At 45.4% G+C, this 19,666-nt stretch overlaps 1 protein-coding gene across 2 annotated transcripts in view; it reads left to right on the plus strand.

Annotated features, from left to right (window-relative positions):
* The window catches only part of LOC146784300 (interleukin-1 receptor antagonist protein-like), a 75,027-nt gene that overhangs the window by 24,525 nt on the left and 30,836 nt on the right, over positions 1–19,666 (plus strand). Inside the window, exons 1-3 of one of the 2 annotated variants that reach the window (XM_085635645.1) lie at positions 5,540–5,662; positions 5,833–6,053; positions 7,868–7,916. In XM_085635645.1, the coding sequence (XP_085491771.1) occupies positions 7,893–7,916 (24 nt within the window). In that variant the 5' untranslated portion in view covers positions 5,540–5,662; positions 5,833–6,053; positions 7,868–7,892. Of the gene's footprint in view, positions 1–5,539; positions 5,663–5,832; positions 6,054–7,867; positions 7,917–19,666 lie in introns of those variants that run through there. The other variant, XM_085635644.1, reaches the window with a different exon arrangement.

The following is a 19,666-nucleotide window of genomic DNA, read 5'->3' on the forward strand; positions in this document are numbered from 1 at the left end:
TTCAAGGGTACATGTGCATGCTGTTGAGATCTTTGTGTGATCTGCAGATCCGTGACCCCAAACCGCATAAAACAGCTGCGTGTTTTCAGCCTGGGGGCTGCCCCTAGGAGCTGCCCCTAGGAGGCCTGAACAGCGGTCCGTGGTTGCACGAGGGTGGGTCAAGGAAAAGAACTGAAGCGCCTTGATACTCCTCAAGGGCGAGTAGCCATGCTATACAAACTCCTGATTGATTGACTAAGGCAACGCAGCGCAAATTGCTATGTCGCCTTATTCTGCGCAAGGGATGCGTTCCATGGGTGTTGCACTGGGTATTCCCACACAACTTTCATGGGTTGTGACGCATTCCCAGATTTACAAGGACTTGTAAACCTGGGAATGCGTCAAAGTCTTACGCCTCCCCAGGGCAGGCGTAACAAAGAGAAATGTCTTTATTCTACAGCACACATAGAGGGAGGAACACGTCTCTATGGATTGTTTTCTTGCAGGAAGGTGCCCCTTCCTGCACAAAAACAATCCTGCCTACAACACAGTCACCCTTGCATGGTGCAAAGGTGCCTGCGTTGGCGCTAGGCTGCCGAAACAGCGCCAGCGCTGAGGGTAAGTACAAGAATACACTATATTGGATGCATATGGTGCACTCCTGCCCCTTCACTTTGATGTAGGGCAGCGCAGCAAGGTGACTTGCTGCGCTGCCCTACGCCAAAACCCCATTAATGAGGCCAAACATAATTTGATGTAGTCGTAGGCCGTCCATAAAAAAATGGAAGACAAACTAAGCACACTCGAGTGCTTACTCAGCCTGCTGCTAAAAACTACACATAATCTGGAAATCACTAATAACAAACGTAGCCTGAGCCACACATGTCTGAAATGCTCACGAGCCACCAGCAGAGATCTGGGGGCAACTTTGTGATCATGTTAAATTCCCTGCTGGGCTGGCTCAGCCTTTCATCTTTTCAAAGTCACTCTAAATCCGGTCCAATTGAGCTGGATAGTACTAACAATAATACCTGTTGTTTTGGCTCCAAGAGAGAGTTCACTTTGAGGTGTGCTATATAAATATAAATGGTCATTATTATCCAGGCTGTCAACCTACTGCAAGATGTTCAGAATGGGTGGAAGGTAAAGGGCCGAGGGTGGATGCATCCTTTTACACCTGCCCTGTCCCATTAAATAGCTACCATCAGTACTTTACATAGAAGTAAAGAAATTCATTGGGGTGGGCCTGAAGTTGGGTCGCGTCTTAGGGGGCGGGGCTTGTGGCTGCCAGCCAGATATTTAATAACATCAGCCTTTTCTTGGCGTCTTTGAGAGTGTGGCGATCCTTAAGCTGAGTAGTGCATTTTGCAGCAACATTTTCACATACATTTGCAAAAAAAATGCTATCGTTTTTGAAAGGGCGCAAAATAAACATCTTGTAGCATACACAAAAGTTAAAGAGTGTTGCAGTGAGGATGCAGTCTAAGAAATGACTACAAACTTGTCACCAGGAGACCCACACTTTAATTCCAGTTGCCTAAGTACACCAAATGTATGTTTTCTTTAGGCACAATTAGCCAAAGGAGCTTATCTCGCAGGCTGCCAGATTTCTTTCTACCCACCTGACACTGGTACTGTGCAGCCTTCATGTCCTACAGCCACACCTCAGGCTCCTGAACTGTGGCCTTCTATGCCATTAGGATGCTGAGATAGTGCAGCACAAGCTGAGACGCTTCATTGGGAGATCTCTGTATGTGACAGAATAGAAGATTCATCCTTTCATCCAGCATTTTGTGCAATGGTAGCCATCATCTGTGTATTGATGGGTTGTCTATATCAAATATTCTGTACAAAATGCAATACAGAAGAAATATTACCCATACTCTGGAAATGGAGGTGCACATTTGCCCTGTGCAAAACTGCTCAAGCCATTGTGATTTGCCTGAAAACATATCGCCAATTGTTTATTTGCATTTTATAACTCAATGTTTCTCTCTCTGATCTAGAAAAACTTTTCCTTAGTTGCAGTAAAGTAATTTGCACTATGTAGAGTATGTGAGCACCAAAGCATATTAAATCAGTAAGCATTCAGACATTTTTAATAATAGTGCATTTACTAAGGTCTTACGGTTTCTCAGCGCTTTAACGAGGTAAGGATGTAATCAGACTGGGACAAATTAGAGGCTTAAGCTATCCTATCAGGATTTTAACCCAGTGGCTGAAAGCAGATCTCTGCAGCAGGTGTGCACTTTTGAAATGTGTGTAGACAGTCTCTCTCACACACACAAAAAGCTCTGAAAACGAACCGCTTCCCCCACCCCAGACCCTCGATGCCTACTACCAGCAGTTTAAGAACAAGTATTGGCATAGCCAATAGGTCTCGCCTTTGGGACCTTATAAGTATTTAGTTATGCAGCACAATCTCCTTGGTGCAACAACATCAACTGTTGCATGGCTAAACACTTATAAGGTCCCAAAGGCGAGACCTATTGGCTATGCCATAATTGTTTTTATCATTGTTTTTAGGTATGATACACAGCAGCGCTAGGTGCTGTGCAGCATGTCTTAAAGTTACATATAAAACCACTATGGCGCGGTCATCATTGTCCACATTCTAGCTCTTTTTTTAAACGTTAACTCATGTTGTACAGCAGCTAGCGCTGCTGTGCAACATTGAAAAAACAATAGATTTTGCAGAGGCAAAACCTATTGGTTTTGCCAATAGCTGTATAATCTAGACAACAGAGGATGTGGTGTAACGGCTAGAGCAGCAGACTTTGAGGCTAGGGAACCGGGTTGGTGTTGAGGTGGGAGGCTCAACATCCCGTATTCTGGGCAAATCACTTAATTTTACCGTGCCTAAAATAAATGTGTCTTTCACTAAAGCAACTGGTGCTCATGTAAACGCAGCGCTCCAATACCTTCGGGTCGAGTATACGCTATGTAAAACTTCAAAAATTAAACTCATCAAAAAATGTGTACTCTTTCTCAGCCATTAAAAAAGAAACGTGCATGGTCTTAACCAGCAAAGTAAAGTAAACGTACAGTTTGTATTCAATTATAAAAAGGTAATCTGCGTCATTTTATACAATAATGAAAGGAAATGACAGTGTTCATTTATTAAAGAAACCATGCATTTTTTCCATTAACGTGCTGTCATTAAAGTGATAAAATGAGCAACTCCAGAAACAGAATGCTCTGCTCTGTTTATTCAGCAACGAAAAGGAATGCGCACATCATTGGTCAACAACATAGAGGAATCTCCACGGATGAAAACAGCCCGAAGTGAAATAGCTAACTCGGGATCCTACCTCCGAGCTTCGGACGGGTCTCCGGAGCCAGCTGGAAGTAAACAGTGATGAGCGGAAGTGGAGCTGCCTGGCCCACAGATGTGTGGGTGGAGTACAGGGCGGCTCGACTTCACTCCATACGAGTAAAATGATAAACACATTACATAAAGATTAATGCTGTACCACAAAACATGTAGCAAACTGAACACGCATTGGCCGCGCGGCAGTAAAAGTAACGCCGCGCGGCCGTAAAAGCGAAAGTCATCGTGATCGCGATCACTCTGAAAGCACAAGTGATTGCGATCGCGATGACGCGCTAAAGCACGCTAGGGATGCGCGCGCTTGTGCGAGTGACAGTAAGCTGGTGGCCGCTTTGGTAGCACTTTTCAAAGCAGCTACTAAATGTCTCGGCCAGAGCAGTGCATGCGCTCGATCAGGCGAGACCTAAAAAAGGGATTTAAACTAACGAGTATAGAATTTACTCTTGACACATTCAACTGGAACTTCTTAAAGAATGTTTAAAACTATTAAAGCAAATCTGAATTAGCAAAATGAAGCTTAAATTTAATGTTTTTTTAAAATTATATAAAATAAAAACAAATTTAAAAAAAATACTTTGAAGTACTTCAACGTAGCCACATCGCTGTCTCAAGGCATGTGCTTTGGCTGTAGCCGAGGTCCATATATTATCGCGAAAAAAGCACCTTTTAAAATAAAATCTACAAAGAGAGCCCGTAAAAGTCAACTCTGTCACTCCATTCTATTAGCAGCCATAACGTGCACACTATTTATCGGGTGTCTTGGGTAACACTGGTTTTCCTAAACCAGGGTATATGTATCTGTGCCTTATTGTTGGGAAAGGAACCTGTTAAAAGCCAGACAACATAATTTCACTCTACCTTAGCTTTGATAAACTACTTCTCCTTTACTTACTCGAAAGTAGCATTTTGCTAAACGGTTTTTGCATTTCATTAACTTTTCTTGTGAAAATGAGCTTGCCTTACTACGTTTACACTGCGAGTGACAACTCTAATGAAGGTTCGAAATGAGGGGAAAGTTATGGAACAGGCAGGTCCGTGTTTTTCTAAACCAGCAGGGCGAGGGGGCCTCTTCTATGGCTCATGTGCACTAGTGAATGAGGGCATAAAAGTCAGAAAGGCCCTCTGCACCATGCTACGGGCTACTATTTGACTGTGTGACTGATAATTAAAGACGAATTGGTAGGGAACCCACCTCCCTACTATTTTTTGGGGCAGAGGGGATTCTGGGACTCTCAAATGGACACACGTGTGTTCCATTCTAGCGACTGATGTCTCCTGCTACCTGGAAGCAGTAGCGATTTTAAGGGCTCTCAGTGAACACAGTAAAGGGCGCCATGCTACTGGCGTTACAAAACGTGAGGAGTGAAGTCTGCTAAGTCCATAAAATGGTCACTCAAGCCATGACAGACTGAGTGCAAAGTGGCTCATAACGCATGACTAGGAGACGGAAGGCCCCCTGCACGGGTAATGCTACGTGTACAGTGTGCAAACATTTAAAATACATTGTCTTTTTTGGAAGTTAAACACTTTTCAGACTTGTTCCACTATTCACTGACGTTCATAGGCAATCTCAAAGATCCAGAGTAATAAGAAAACGCGGGGAGAATCTACTGTCATTTACTGCGAGGTCCAAAAGACTGGAACGCGCACGCCCACAAGCCACACAGCTCCATGGACATTTTATCAAAAACGTTTCACATCAGGCTAGGCACATATGCCATCCGTTGGCATGCCGATTTTCCCTGGGAAACTCCACCATTTCCTCAAAACATGTCGTGACTAACTGCATAACGATGCTCTAATTTACAGGCAGCCTCACTTTAAACATTGCTAACATCAAGAATGTCACCTCTCAAAGACACTCAACAATCAGATGTTTCCCGATGCCGAGAGCTCAATGTAATGTAGTTGGCACATTTTTTTTATTTGTTTGTGTCTTAAGGCCTTGATTGGCTCTCTGACACAGAGGGTCGTGCGTCTATGATGATTTAATGGGTGGTGTCGAATCGGGGATGATTTGCCGCAGCAATGCACAAAGGGCAAATACTGCGATTCGGAAATCATTTTAAATTGCATTATACTTTTGGCTTCTACTATTAAACACGTCAATGCAATATTTATTCACTCGGATTTAGTTTCCGCATTTCGGTGTCCTGCATCGAGTTTGTTTGTATATAAGCAGATTTCTCAGTATGTTTCAGTCAATGCAGTTTTTTGTATGCCCAACAGAGTGTGCTGCTTTCACCGCTGTCGGGAGAAAGTATATGAACAGCGGGCGACCCGATCATTAAGCTGTGTTATGGCAAACTATACACATTTGAAGCTCCCTTCACTAAACACCTCTCTTAAAAAGTAAGAAAACAAGCAAAATTCATATCTGGCATGTGGGCATCTCCAGAAAATTGTCATTTGCTCGAATTTCGTGGTTGTCCAGGCACGCATTTACTGCAAACCAGCCAGCATGTAGGCGCGGGCGCTGACAAGGACACTCTTAATCGAATAAACATTTGAAATCTTTGCAGGTTTCTACAGCCTTGCTTTGCTGTACTGTTCGTGCCAAAACACAAGAAAGAAGAACGCGCCCTTCAGCAAATACTTTTGCAGGGAATGAGCTCAGGCAAAGCCCAACAACAAGTTTGGAAGCAGGCTACTTATGAAGCAGATGTTCTCGAAAGAGCCAAACGCTCCTGGCAAAACAATTTCATCCGGACTAAACAACGTGTAAATCTTTATTTTTTGTAAAGTAAGTTACTCTTTATCAGTACACGTTATACTTAATTTTTAATTAAATGTGTCAAAAGTACTACCTCACGTCTATATGAAGTTTAAGACGACAGAAAGCAAACGTGTGGGTCACTTTAGTGATCTGCTAAATAAAAAATTAAATAAAAACGGTAGGCAAAATGAAACGCCATCTGTTGAATGGGTCTTGCTTCTTCCTTATTAAGGTAAAGACAGGCCTGTTCCGTTTCTCAAAACACTAATGACAGCGGTAAAGCTAATTAGGAAACGCGAGAAATCATTAATGGCGCGCGCACAGGCTCTCAGAGAAACGCTCTAGGAACCAGGCCCGACGCTTCACTGAGAAGCAGGACACATGCAGCAAAGAGATTATATAGGGAGGGGGTGGAGAGAAACGGTTAAAAATGAGGGGAAAGTGTTAAAAAATGACAGTCCATGCTGCACTTACCAGTGTCTGAAGTGTCCCATTCTCTTCAACGTTGCGCCTCTTCTATGCACTCTGTATACAGTTTTTACTTGGTTTAAATTACTGGAAGTTTATAAGCATTCATAAAATGGCTGCATTGTTCAGTCAGAAGAAACGTGATATTAAGTTGAGCTGCAATTGTTAAGAACATTAACACACAAGCATGGTCCGCTTTAACTTTCGTCTGTTGTGAAAGCTTTCTTGTCTTTATCGGGCCATATGTTTGAACACATGGCCCCATAAAGATAAGAAAGCTTTCACGACGCACGGAAGGCAGACGAGACCGTCCAAATGGGACGGCTCAAAAAACCAAACAAAAACGTAATGAACAGCTCTTTTCCAGTGGCTGGCCACTGTTTAGTATAAACGGAGATGCCAGCCAATGGAAAAGAGGGGTGGGGCTTAATGCCCTTTACAGAAAATAACCAAAGTCATTAAATCTTGCCAGCAAGACTGCGCATGTGCGCTGCCCTCGCCAGGCGAGACCTAAAAAATTGTCTTCAAAGGTGGCAGGCAGCGAGTGACTCTGCAGGGGTGCCGAGACCTTCAGAAATGGAGCATGAGGGAGTATCTGCCAGTTTGTCTCTTCCACATCTGTCACTACATGTGGGCCTTTGCCAGCATGGATGGGCACATACACACACATACATGTAGACCTCTCAAATGGGCACTTGCAGCAACGTTCAATACTTTTTTATTTGTACACATGGTTGGGGTCTCGATTAGGTCTGCTGTACCTGCTCACTGCCACCTGGCTCTCCTTTGCCACACAATGCTCACAACACACACAAAACACAAATGTGCATGATGCTATCCAAGTATTGTGTGGCCATTGGCACAGGGATATTAAGTGATTTCTCCAGAACCAGAGGATGTTGAGCCAACGCCAGGATTTGACCTTCCCATGACATAAAAACAAAAAAGTATGGTTTAATGTAGATGTTCTGCTCAGTGGTGTAGCAAGGAGGGGGCGGGGCAAGTTTGGGGGGTGGCAGCCTACCCGCCCGCTCTTACCGGCGGCCAGTGTGGGGCAGCAAACACAGGAATCGCCAGCACCCCCCCCCCCCCCACACACACACACACACACTCTTCTATGTGGCCGCCGTGGAGCAGCAAATGCAGGGACCACCACCGGCAGCCAAAGGTCTAGCTACACCGCTGGTTCTGCTGTTTGGGTACTCAAAAGGAGAACACCGAGGAATGGCTCATTACCGATTAATACTGCCCCATTTAAAGCACTGGCTACAATCATGTTAAATATTTCAGCAGTAAATGTGCAGATTGTGTCACAAGATACAATTCCACAGTTTTGCAAAGTACTGACATACAATATGTTTATGTATCAACAGTGTATCCCATGAAAGCGACTATGAAATGGTCTGCACGTGTGAAACGAAGGTGAGCGCTTTAACAGTACTACGAGGTATCTGGGGAAAGGGGTTCTGGAGGCAGAAACCTTGAAAATGCAAGAGTGCATGTGTAAGAAAAGGGGAGCACCTGTTATGGTCAGTCTCATGAAAAAATGTAGGGAAAGACAGCTAAGTCATTCACCGACTGCTTCAGGACAGTCCCTTCATCTCTACTGACATTTACTTAATTTTTTGCGTGTTTTAAAACACCACATACCACCTTACAACAGCTGTGTGTGTAAAATGAACTCTTATCCTCACCCTAAAAAATCCACAGAATGTTTACCCTTGAGGAAGAGGAGCTATGTTCAGTGTGTACGCGACTAGCCCCCTCACTATGAATGGTCTGTAAAGGGCTACTGAGCACTGGCAGGGGGTGTTAGTGGAGCTTCGAAAATGGACCTTGAGTCTCCCTTTTGGAATTAAGGAACAACAGGAGGAATCAGAAATTCCTTCTTGCATACCCAGTAATTCAAGCTTAACTGATATTGTTAATACCAAAGCCATCCTACCCCACCCCTATCCCTTAAGTGACCTACCACCTTGAGTCTACTAGCCCCCTCCCCCGTCCGTCAAGTCCAAAAATGCAACCTGCTCCACCATTCCTCGAAGCCCTCATTAGACTGTCACCTCCCTTTACATACTGTTCCTAGACCCTTCTCAACACCTACCTAACCTTGATCTCCTAGATCCTGAACCTATCCATCTGGTCTTCAATCCCCAATGACCTCCTGCACGCTCCTCCTCTAAAACCACTAGACCTAGAGGTCCTCGCAGCCTACCAGGTATCCATGCTCCCTCCTTCATGAACCGTTCTTCACAGTTTTCAGGCCAGACCCCCTTTGCCATCTCTGTTCGCAAGTCAACTGTATAATCTTCAACTTACAAACACCAAACTCTGCGCCCTGAGTCTAGCAAAAACATCTAACATCCTAGGTAGTTGAATTCCGATCGACTCCCTTCCACCAACATCACCCCACCAGTGGCAAAACTGCATCTGTGACCAAACACAAATATTCTGTTTCACAGAGATATCTCCAAAACAACTACAAAACATATGTATGTGGCCCATAGCTTAATTTTTTAAAGAGTGCTGGTACCCTAAGTTCTGCTCAGAAGCCGGCAGCTAGTGCAATTAAACGTCAGCAGCCCGCATACCAAGGCTGAAAGTCTTCAATCCACTACCAGACTCTCCCTGCCCCTTGCTCTCACTCTTGCAGGTTCCTGCTTTCTTCCTTTGTGATGGTTTTGACATTCTTCTTCCCTCTTTCCCAATTGTGTGTTTTTCCCTCTCTTGCATTCGGGAAATATTTAATGTGGAAAAACAAGTGTTGGTCCCCCAAAAAAAAGTATTGGTGCCCCCCAGTGACAACCACTGCCTCACCTAAAATACCCTGATCCCCACCTTCTGCAAATTACATGGTAAATGTACCAACATCACTGCCCAATCCAAACAATCATTCACAAAGCCAATAGGTCTGGAATTTGGTGCCAGTCTCTTAGATTTGTCAATGCCTGTTTTGTTTTGTCATGATTTTTACAAAACTTTATTATTGAGGAAACTTCCAGGACTTTATCAATCAAAAAAACAAAACTTGATTAAAAGCAAAAATATATTTTGGTCTTAAAAAGGATACATTGCCATAGAAGTCCCTGGCACTGAAGGGAACTAATTTGTGTGCAGATGTGCTCCTTGTGAAACAGCAGAATGCTGTCACTCACAATGAAGTTAGCAAATGGCTGAATGGGCTGACCAATTGCTCCATACTATAGGCCACAGATTTCCAAACTTTTCATGTTGGTGACACACCTTTTAGTCAATCTTCATCTTATAACACGGTAACGCAAGCGAGCGCAGCGACCGAGCCTGAACCACCTAAGGGGGATTCGGGGGGGTTCTGCCCCCGAGAAAAGTTTGAAAAAAAGTGGGCAAATGGTGCATTTTCAAGCAAATTTGAGAAAGCAGGAAGGTTAATAAAGCAATTGTGAATCTGTTCTAACAAAGACAGTGACTGACAAAACTGGGTGTAAGAAAGGTTAGGTTTGTGCCTGAAACAAGAATATAATCATGCACACATTGACACATGCCCCAGTGATTTACGGCACAAAAAGGGCGGGTGCACGCACTGCCAACCCTTTCAACCATGCACAAAGCCCGCCTGCTGCCTTGCTGAATATGAGTTGCCTCTTGGCACCTGCACCCCTTCGAAATCGCCAAAATAAAAAAAGAACATTTAACACGGAAAAAGTCAGTCTTAGAAAACATGTTTCACCTGTAGCCCATTTGAAATATGTTCATGCATACCGTACCACAGAAGTGGGTACCTGGGGTATGTAAACGTGTTTCTCATACCTCCCCCTCATACTCTGCTTACAGAGCTGGAGTATGTAAATGTCTCCCATACCACCCCCCATACTCTGCCACAAGCATGCATAAATATACAGACAAAGGATGACCGACACATGTTTAAAAACAAACATACAATCACATGCATAGAAATATGTGACATTTCCAGACTCTAGCACATGCTTTCTCACACACATACACACACTCATGCTCACACTCATAGAGATGACCCAAAGGACCGATGGCATGGTGAACACAAATTCTCAGACACGCGTATACACAAAAGCTTGCACTCTCCTAGACACAAAGGGCAATTGACTAACAAACACACAATGCTGAAATGCGACAAACTCTCCGGGAGCAGCCCAAAACAAAACCGGAAGCACCTGCACTTTTGACAGTACACCCTCAAGTAACTGAAACCATGTCTGCCCTGCTAGATGTTTCAAATACAACTGGCTTTAAACTCGCATACAGCTCTGAAAAAGCACGCAAAACAAATGCAGAAACCCTCGCAGGCAGACAAACACACTCAGCAACTTGCACAGAAGAAAAAGCTTCGGAAACAAAAAAAACAGAAAGGCAAATAAATGCAGGTTGAAAAGCCTAAACATTAATGTAACCAGACATGCTCCCCGGATCACACAGTACAATCAGAGAGGTCCAGGGCTACAAATGGATGGCAACATGACGTGGGAGGCAGGTCTAAGATGCTGTGTACTATAGATGGCTGACTCTGTGTAATACCATAGTAGTGACATTATTGGGAGGACTGTAATAGCCCCTTGCACATGTTTTTTTCCTTCTCCCTCCTTGTTTTCTTCTCTGTATAGTTCTTTGTAATTCTAAAAATTTGTAACTTGGAGACCGAACCTCAGAATGCTAAACTTGAACACCATGAGGCCTGCTGCACTAGATAGCAGGAGGCCTGCTGAGCAGCGAAAGCCTTAAACTGGAGCAAACAGTCAGAGACAGGGGTCTTGTGCATGTAGCGTAGAGTCTGAGCCATGGGGTTAATAATGCCAAATCTGAGGCGTGCTGCACACAGAGTTTGATGCCTGGGCGCACTGCATGCTGACGGAAAGCCTGCTACCCACAAACATCCATCCTCATGTAGGCAGAGTCTGAGAGATGAGGCCTGAGGCATGCTATCCATGCACACAGACGCAAGCCTCCTTCCTGCATACAGCATTGCGCACAGCTACACTGTGCACAAAGACACAAGCCTCAAGTATGCACACAGCATTGCGCACAGCTACACCGTTCACACAGACTCAAGCCTCCTGCACACATACAGCATCACATGGCTGCAGACTCCGTGGTGCCTACTGCTACACACAGAACAAACTTGCATTCTATAATACACAGAAAGTAAGCAGGCCTGCTGCCAAAAGGCAGCACGAGGACTACTGGAAAGTTTGAGGTCGTCTGCACACGGGGTAAAAGGGCTCACTGAAAAAGCCAAACTTTAAACTACAGCAAACAGAGCATATTAACAAACGCAGTGGGTCAGGTCAGGGAAGGAAAATGGGACAAAGCCAATTCTATTCCTTTATATCACATATTTATTTGCTATTTGCACACAGTTGTTGCGGGTTTAATTGACCAAACAAAGTTTACTACTACAAAACATTAGTGCATTTACACTAAGACACAGAATAGGGGCAAATGCAAACAGAAGGCACACAAACATCGGGTGATACCCACAGAAAACCTTGCGCACACAAATCAACACAGACAACTATGCACACAGGCCAACAGGTGTAACGGCATATGCAGATGTCTATGCATTCGCTGAAAACAAAACACAAATACACACAGACAACACGAATGTCAGTACACATTGAGTCACTATCAACAGAAGTAGGATCGTACAGGATGAATGCACTGGCGGGGCTGAATAGATTTAGTGATGGTGGATACATGGAATACTTGGACGAAAGGGGTAGGGCTGCCTTGATGGATGGCTTAGGTGAGAGAGCAGATTAAAAGCATCGTGATGATGCAGAAATGAAAAGATATCAGTGTGCCCATTGGGAGGATGTGTGTGCTGAGGGGAGGGGGCAGACTTATGTAAAAGGGTGTGTGCATAGTTGAAGAAATAAATGCTCTGCTCTAATAAATAAATGAAATGGCTAACCTAAATCGATGCTATTTTCTAGTAAAATGTTTGCCCAACACCAAATTAAATGCACACGCAATGGCAATCTGTGAAGATCATCTGGCCCCGCCAAATGTCCTTTGCTTGCTGCACAGATCACTGGCATGTAAAACCCTTCAGAGGTAATAATGCCTCTGTTGACCCCCAAGGCCTTTGTTAAGGCAATGGCAGCATTGTACCCCCCACACCCACACATGACGGCAGCCATACTGTGCCCCTTGACCTCTTACCTGGGGGCTGCCGAGCAAGCACTTCTGCTGCAACACTTTTGTGACTGCCACATAAGGCATCATGCACTCATGCCACGCTTTCTAACATCATGGCATCCACCCAGACACGCAAACAAGCACCCCTCACCTGTGGGATGGTAGACAAAAGGCACAAAGGAGCGTATGTACAGACACAATTACATCCCGTCATCAGAACCTCTTATGCGTCACATAAAACCTGTGTTCGTACAATACATGTGAGTGATAGAGCAGTACATTAGTAACCTCCGCGATATGGCTACTGTCACAATCGCACATAACTAAAACCAATGTGTAATTATTCTCACTCTACGGAAAGTTTTAAAATATCGAAAATTTACCTTACCTGTGTACCTGGGGAGCAGAGGCGGCTCCGTGGTCACTGCGTCGCAAAGGGAACAAGGCCGCGCGCTCAGCTCACGCTCGCCTAACGCTTCTCCTACCTCCACGTACGCCGTACTGCGTCACTGAAGGCAGAAGCCCCAGAGAGCATTCGCCCTAATCAGCCTGCAGACTTCATCGTCCTGCGACACACCCACGCATGGGAGGCGACACAGTACTGTGTCGTGACACACACTTTGGAAAGCACTGCTATAGGCCATAGTGGGTGGAAGAAAAATGTGAATGGCACAATAACAGACCAATGAATGAATAGTGCTTGCTAAAACTACCTATACTTTGGTATATTGCACATGCAATTTGTATATAATTAAATGATCTTGACTAATGTCAGACATAAGAAGGGGGGACAGAATAAAACTCAAATGATGAAATGGAGCTGAACAAAATGTTTACACCTTTAAATGACTCTTGCCAGCCTGGCTCCCCACAGTGACACAATAATATGTTCAAAGTAGGTCTGACCACTTTCCCAAAATGGCCAACTTTCAGTTGTCTGCTCTTGATTCAATGGCTTTCCTAACTATTCTTGTGCTTGTCCTACCCAGGAACACATTGGTCTCACAGTGTTCTAATTAGATGAGTTGCATCCGTTCACTGCATACTCTATGGTACTTTTATTAGGTCTCGCCTGATCCAGTGCTTGCGCTGGTCTGGCCGAGACATTTAGTGTACGGGTTTTCAAAGTGCTGCCACACGGCCTAGCGCTTGCGTTCACGCGAGCGTGCACGCGCGCAGCCGGCAGCTTTCAGCGCCCGAGGCGCCATCTGGAACACTTTTTCCGCCCGCGTCGCGTGGCCAATGCTTGTTTTCCAAGCTTTGGCCGCGCGCACACACAACTCCCGCTTCTCCCCATCCCCCACCAGATATGGCGTCTCACGCGCGCGGCCAATGCTTCTTTTACTTCAATTCGAGAACGGCACGTTTTTCAAAGAAATTGTTTTTCTTGTTTAGACCTGAGTTTGATGCCGACTACTGAATGCCATCTTTTGGGCCTAAGAACATTTCAGTTGTAACTTCCATTAAAATGTTTTGTAGAAGTTGCTCTCTCAGGGCCCGCCACGGGTGTGCCTGATGGGATGTACACTAATTATACATGTGTGGAGCACAGAAGGCAAGGTGCTGGGGGTGCAGTGTGCTGTGGCTTCTTCTCATCGGTTTTGTCACATGACCTCAGCCAGATATTACTCACACTGGTGTGCCCTGCAGGTCGCAGAAGCTTGGTTATGCTTTGTGAGGGCTGATGTCATATGCTGAGGTAAGTCCTGGATGAGGTACGGGCCAGTAATGACCATGTAGGCCCTGTTGGGGCCTGCCTTTTACCGCATCACCTTTCCTGTTCCTCTGACCCACTACACATTCCCAGGAATCCAGTACAGATGAGAAGAAACCGGGGAAGAGGAAGGTTTTGTGTACCATAAGCCTGAGAATGTTCTGGAAAAGCACTCTATGAAGATACAGGAAAGAGGCCTGCCCCTCAAGGTTAGTACAAGCCTGCCATGTCCTCAGCTAAGACATTCCTTGTTGAGAGGACCAGGGTCTGTCTACAAGTGCTTCCTCACGCCCTGCCGGTGGTGAGAAGTGCTGCAGTTTGCACACTTGCTTCCTTTACGTTTACATTCTGGATTCTGACTTTGTTTTTGCTCCACGGTTACTCATAGTACGGCCCGCGGGCCGCCAGCAGCCCGGCAAGCCTTCCTTGGCGGCCCGCGGACTTTGCAGACATCCTACCTGTGTTTTAAAAAAAAAATTAAATTGTGTTAGCAAACACTGCCGGGCGCAGCAGCCCGGACTCTGAGACTCTGCTCTGTGGGGGCCGGGGGATACCAGTGATTGTCAAAGTGGAGATGCAGGGGCCGAAGAGGTGAAATACAACAAAGCTTTATTAACTGTAAATGGTCTTTTAAAGACCTGTGAAGTATTCGGGTGAGGCTGTGTGTGCGCGCTGGGAAGCTGTCTCAGTGCGGCTGTGTGTGCGCGCTGGGAAGCTGGCTCAGCCAGGGCTGAGGGCTGACACACACATGGGGTGAGATGACAGAGGGTGACAGGGGGAGGGAGAAGGAGACAGAGGGAGGGAGACAGAGGGTGACAGAGAGAGGGAGACAGAGAGGCGCAGTCTGGGGGAGACAGAGGGAGAGGGAGGGAGGCAGAGGAAGGGAGACAGAGAGAGACAGAGAGAGGGAGGCAGAGAGGGAGACGGAGGGAGGGAGACGGAGGGTGAGGGAGGGAGGGAAAGGGAGGGAGAGGGAAACAGAGGGAGAGAGACAGAGGGAGGGAGAAATAGGGAGAGAGAGAGACAGGGAGCGAGACATGGAGAGAGACAGGGAGAGATAGAGGGAGGGAGGGAGGGAGACAGAGGGAGGGAGGGAGACGGAGGGAGACGGAGGGAGACAGAGGGAGACGGAGGGAGACAGAGGAAGGGAGGGAGACGGAGAGAGACGGAGGGAGACAGAGGGAGACGGAGGTAGAGGGAGGGAGACAGAGGGAGAGAGACAGAGGGAGGGAGACAGACAGGGAGACGGAGGTTGACAGAGGGAGGGAGGGAGGGAGGGAGACAGAGGGAGACAGGGAGGGAGACAGAGGGAGAGAGACAGAGGGAGAGGGAGGGAGACAGAGGGAGGGAGACAGGGAGAGATAGAGGGAGGGAGACAGAGAGCGAGACGGAGGGAGGGAGACGGAGGGAGGGAGACGGAGGGAGGGAGATGGAGGGAGACAGAGGGAGGGAGGGAGACGGAGGGAGACAGAGGGAGGGAGGGAGAGGGAGGGAGGGAGGGAGACGGAGGGAGACAGGGAGGGAGACGGAGGGAGACAGGGAGGGAGATGGAGGGAGACAGGGAGGGAGGAAGACGGGGGGAGACAGAGGGAGGGCGAGGGAGGGAGAGGGAAACAGAGGGAGAGAGACAGAGGGAGAGAGAGACAGAGGGAGAGAGAGACAGAGGGAGAGAGAGACAGAGGGAGAGAGACAGAGGGAGAGAGACAGAGGGAGAGGGAGGGAGACAGGGAGGGAGACAGAGGGAGAGAGACAGAGGGAGAGGGAGGGAGACAGAGGGAGAGGGAGGGAGACAGAGGGAGGGAGAGAGACAGGGAGGGAGACAGAGGGCCCGATTCACAGAACTAACTTAAGACAAAATCCTAAACTTACTACCATTTTGGTATTCACAGAAGGCACTTACTCATTTCGGTATTCACAGAAGTTGGGAGTCCTAACTTTAGGAATCCTAAATGCCTTCTGTGAATACCGAAAGTCTTAAAATTAGGATTTTTCTCAGTTTAGTAGTAGTATAGTTAGGACTCCTAACTTTAGGACTCCTAAATGCCTTCTGTGAATACCGAAATTCTTAAAATTAGGATTTTTCTCAATTTAGTAGTCCTAAGTTTAGGACTCCTAACTTTAGGACTCCTAAATGCCTTCTGTGACTACCGAAAGTCTTAAAATTAGGATTTTTCTCAGTTTAGTAGTAGTATAGTTAGGACTCCTAACTTTAGGACTCATAAATGCCTTCTGTGAATACCGAAATTCTTAAAATTAGGATTTTTCTCAATTTAGTAGTCCTAAATTTAGGACTCCTAACTTTAGGACTCCTAAATGCCTTCTGTGACTACCGAAAGTCTTAAAATTAGGATTTTTCTCAGTTTAGTAGTAGTATGGTTAGGACTCCTAACTTTAGGACTCCTGAATGCCTTCTGTGAATACCGAAATTCTTAAAATTAGGATTTTTCTCAATTTAGTAGTCCTAAGTCTAAACTTAGGACTACTAAATTGAGAAAAATCCTAATTTTAAGAATTTCGGTATTCACAGAAGGCATTAAGGAGTCCTAAAGTTAGGAGTCCTAACTATACTACTACTAAACTGCGAAAAATCCTAATTTTAAGACTTTCGGTATTCACAGAAGGCATTTAGGAGTCCTAAAGTTAGGACTCCTAACTTCTGTGAATACCGAAATGAGTAAGTGCCTTCTGTGAATACCAAAATGAGTAAGTGCCTTCTGTGAATACCAAAATGGTAGTAAGTTTAGGATTTTGTCTTAAGTTAGTTCTGTGAATCGGGCCCAGAGGGAGGGAGACAGAGGGAGGGAGACGGAGACAAGGAGGGAGACGGAGACAGGGAGGGAGACTGAGACAGGGAGGAAGACGGAGGGAGGGAGATAAAGGGTGAGGGATGGAGACAGCGGGAGTGAGACGGAGGGAGACAGAGGGAGGGAGAGAGACAGGGAGGGAGACAGAGGGAGGGAGACGGAGGCAGGGAGACAGAGGGAGTTGTTGAAAGCCATTTAGTGAACGGTGTTATTAACTCAAAATATTTCTAGTAAGTGAGGTTGTTTGAAGCTCTGTTGTGAGTGTGGTTATTTTGCGCATTCTGGTGATTGTCTTTATTAGAGGCATTGGAGTGAAATCGTTTGTTGGCAGACATTAAGTGAACAAGCTTGTTGGAAGCCCTTTAGTGAACGGTGTTATACTTCTAGTAAGTGAGGCTGTTAGGAGCTCTGCAGTGAGTGCGGTTGGTTTGCATGTTCTGGTGATTTTCTTCGTTAGAGGCCTTGGAGTGAAATTGCTTGTTGTCAGACATTAAGTGAAAATCTATGTTGGGAGCCCTTAATGAACGGCGTTATTAAATTAAGATAATAATAATAAGTGAGGCTGTTAGGAGCTCTGTAGTGAGCGTGGTTGTTTTGCGCGTTCTGGTGATTGCCTTTGTTAGAGGTCTTTGGGTGAAATCGCTTGTTGGAAAACATTAGGTGAACATGCCCTTAAATGAACGGTGTTATTCAATTAAAATACTTCTAATAAGTGAGGCTGTTAAGAGCTCTGTAGTGAGCGTGGTTGTATTGCGCTTTCTGGTGATTGCCTTTGTTAGAGGTCTTTCGGTGAAATTGCTTGTTGGCAGACATTAAGTGAGCATACATGTTGGGAGTTCTTTAATGAATGGTGTTATTAAATTAAAATACTGGTAATAAGTGAGGCTGTTAGGAGCTCTGTAGTGAGCGTGGTTGTTTTGCGCGTTCTGGTAATTGCCTTTGTTAGAAATCTTTGGGTGAAATCTCTTGTTGGCAGACATTAAGTGAACGTGCCCTTAAATGAAGGGTGTTATTAAATTAAAATACTGCTAATACGTGAGGCTGTTAGGAGCTCTGTAGTGAGCGTGGTTGTTTTGCGCATTCTGGTGTTTGCCTTTGTTAGAGGTCTTGGGGTGAAATTGCTTGTTGGCAGACATAAAGTGAATATGCATGTTGGCAGCCAGTGAGTGAAAGGCCAGTGCTGGCTGTGGAGCTAAAGCACATGATGGTAACCACTGAGTGAAAGCACATGTTGGTGTTGTTAAAAGCTCTCTGCGGCATGGAGTTGTTGGACGCCCGTGAATATGCACTTTGGTACAGTTACAATTCTTTTGAGTAGGGTGCTGATCTTCAATGTCACCTTATATAAGTCATTGTCTTTGTGAAAAAATCAAGCACAAATAAAGAGCGAGTGGAGACAAACTCGTTCAGCAGGAGAGTGTCATGAAGCTGTGAGATCATGTGGTCTAATTCTGGTACATTTTCACAAGTATCCGGCCAAAGCACAATGAGGTAGGGTGACAAAATTTCTATGACAACTTCTTCATCATCAAAATTTAAAAAAATTAATTGAATTACCAGAACAACAACTGGACTGTATATTCAGTTTTGTTTGGGAAAGAATAAGGCGTTAACCATGTTTCCCAACTTACAGTGCTTTATGTCAAAACCAGATGTTAAGAACCATGTTATTGTAACAAAAATTGGCTCAGTTCCTTAGACATACAATCTCCCCGTAATTAGAATATTGGAATGTTGAGTGCTCCATTGAAGACAACGGAGTGCTACAGGCTCCTAATGCCTGGTAGAATCCCAGAGCATCAACATTCCAATGTTTGTTTCACAACTGGTGCTGTGAACAAAGGCCTTACAGGAGCCTGAGGAGATTTCCAACCACCTCGGGTGCCGTGAGGCCTTTGTTTAAAAAATTCTCTAGTGTCTGAGTGTTCTAATAGCCTTTGGCTCGGGCCTTCAGCGCTGGAGCGGGCCTTTAGTGGCCAGGCTCTAAGGCTATAATATAGGTTTATAGCCTGCCGTAGCGGGCTGTACCGGCTATTAAAATCCAGCTCCAGCGTTAAAGGCTCGAGCCGATGGCAAGGAACTTTAACAAGGGAGCAGGACTTTAATAGCCTGTATAGCCCAGCTATGAAGGGTTATAAGGCTATTAGAACATTCTGCCACTAGAGGGTAGAATGTTCTAACAAATTTAAAAAAGGCCTCTCGGAGTTCAAGGGTTTTTAAATCCCTTCGGGCTCCGAGAGGCCTTTGTGAAAACAACATTGAAATGTTGCTTTGCGGGCCTTTACCGGCCCGTAGAAGAACGGAGCACTCCATTGTCTTCAATGGAGTGCTCCACATTCCAATGTTCTAATAGAAAATATTCGAAAATGTAGGCTAGTCATACCATAGGTCAAAAATCAACATAACATATGATACACTGAAACAAAGTGGAACATGCTAGGTCAGAATGTTAAAAGAAATACATCTCATTTAGAGCACGTGCAAAATTGGAACGTGAGCACTGATAG

This window comes from Triturus cristatus, chromosome 11, assembly GCF_964204655.1.
Source record: "Triturus cristatus chromosome 11, aTriCri1.1, whole genome shotgun sequence".
In the NCBI taxonomy this organism is placed as follows: domain Eukaryota; kingdom Metazoa; phylum Chordata; class Amphibia; order Caudata; family Salamandridae; genus Triturus; species Triturus cristatus.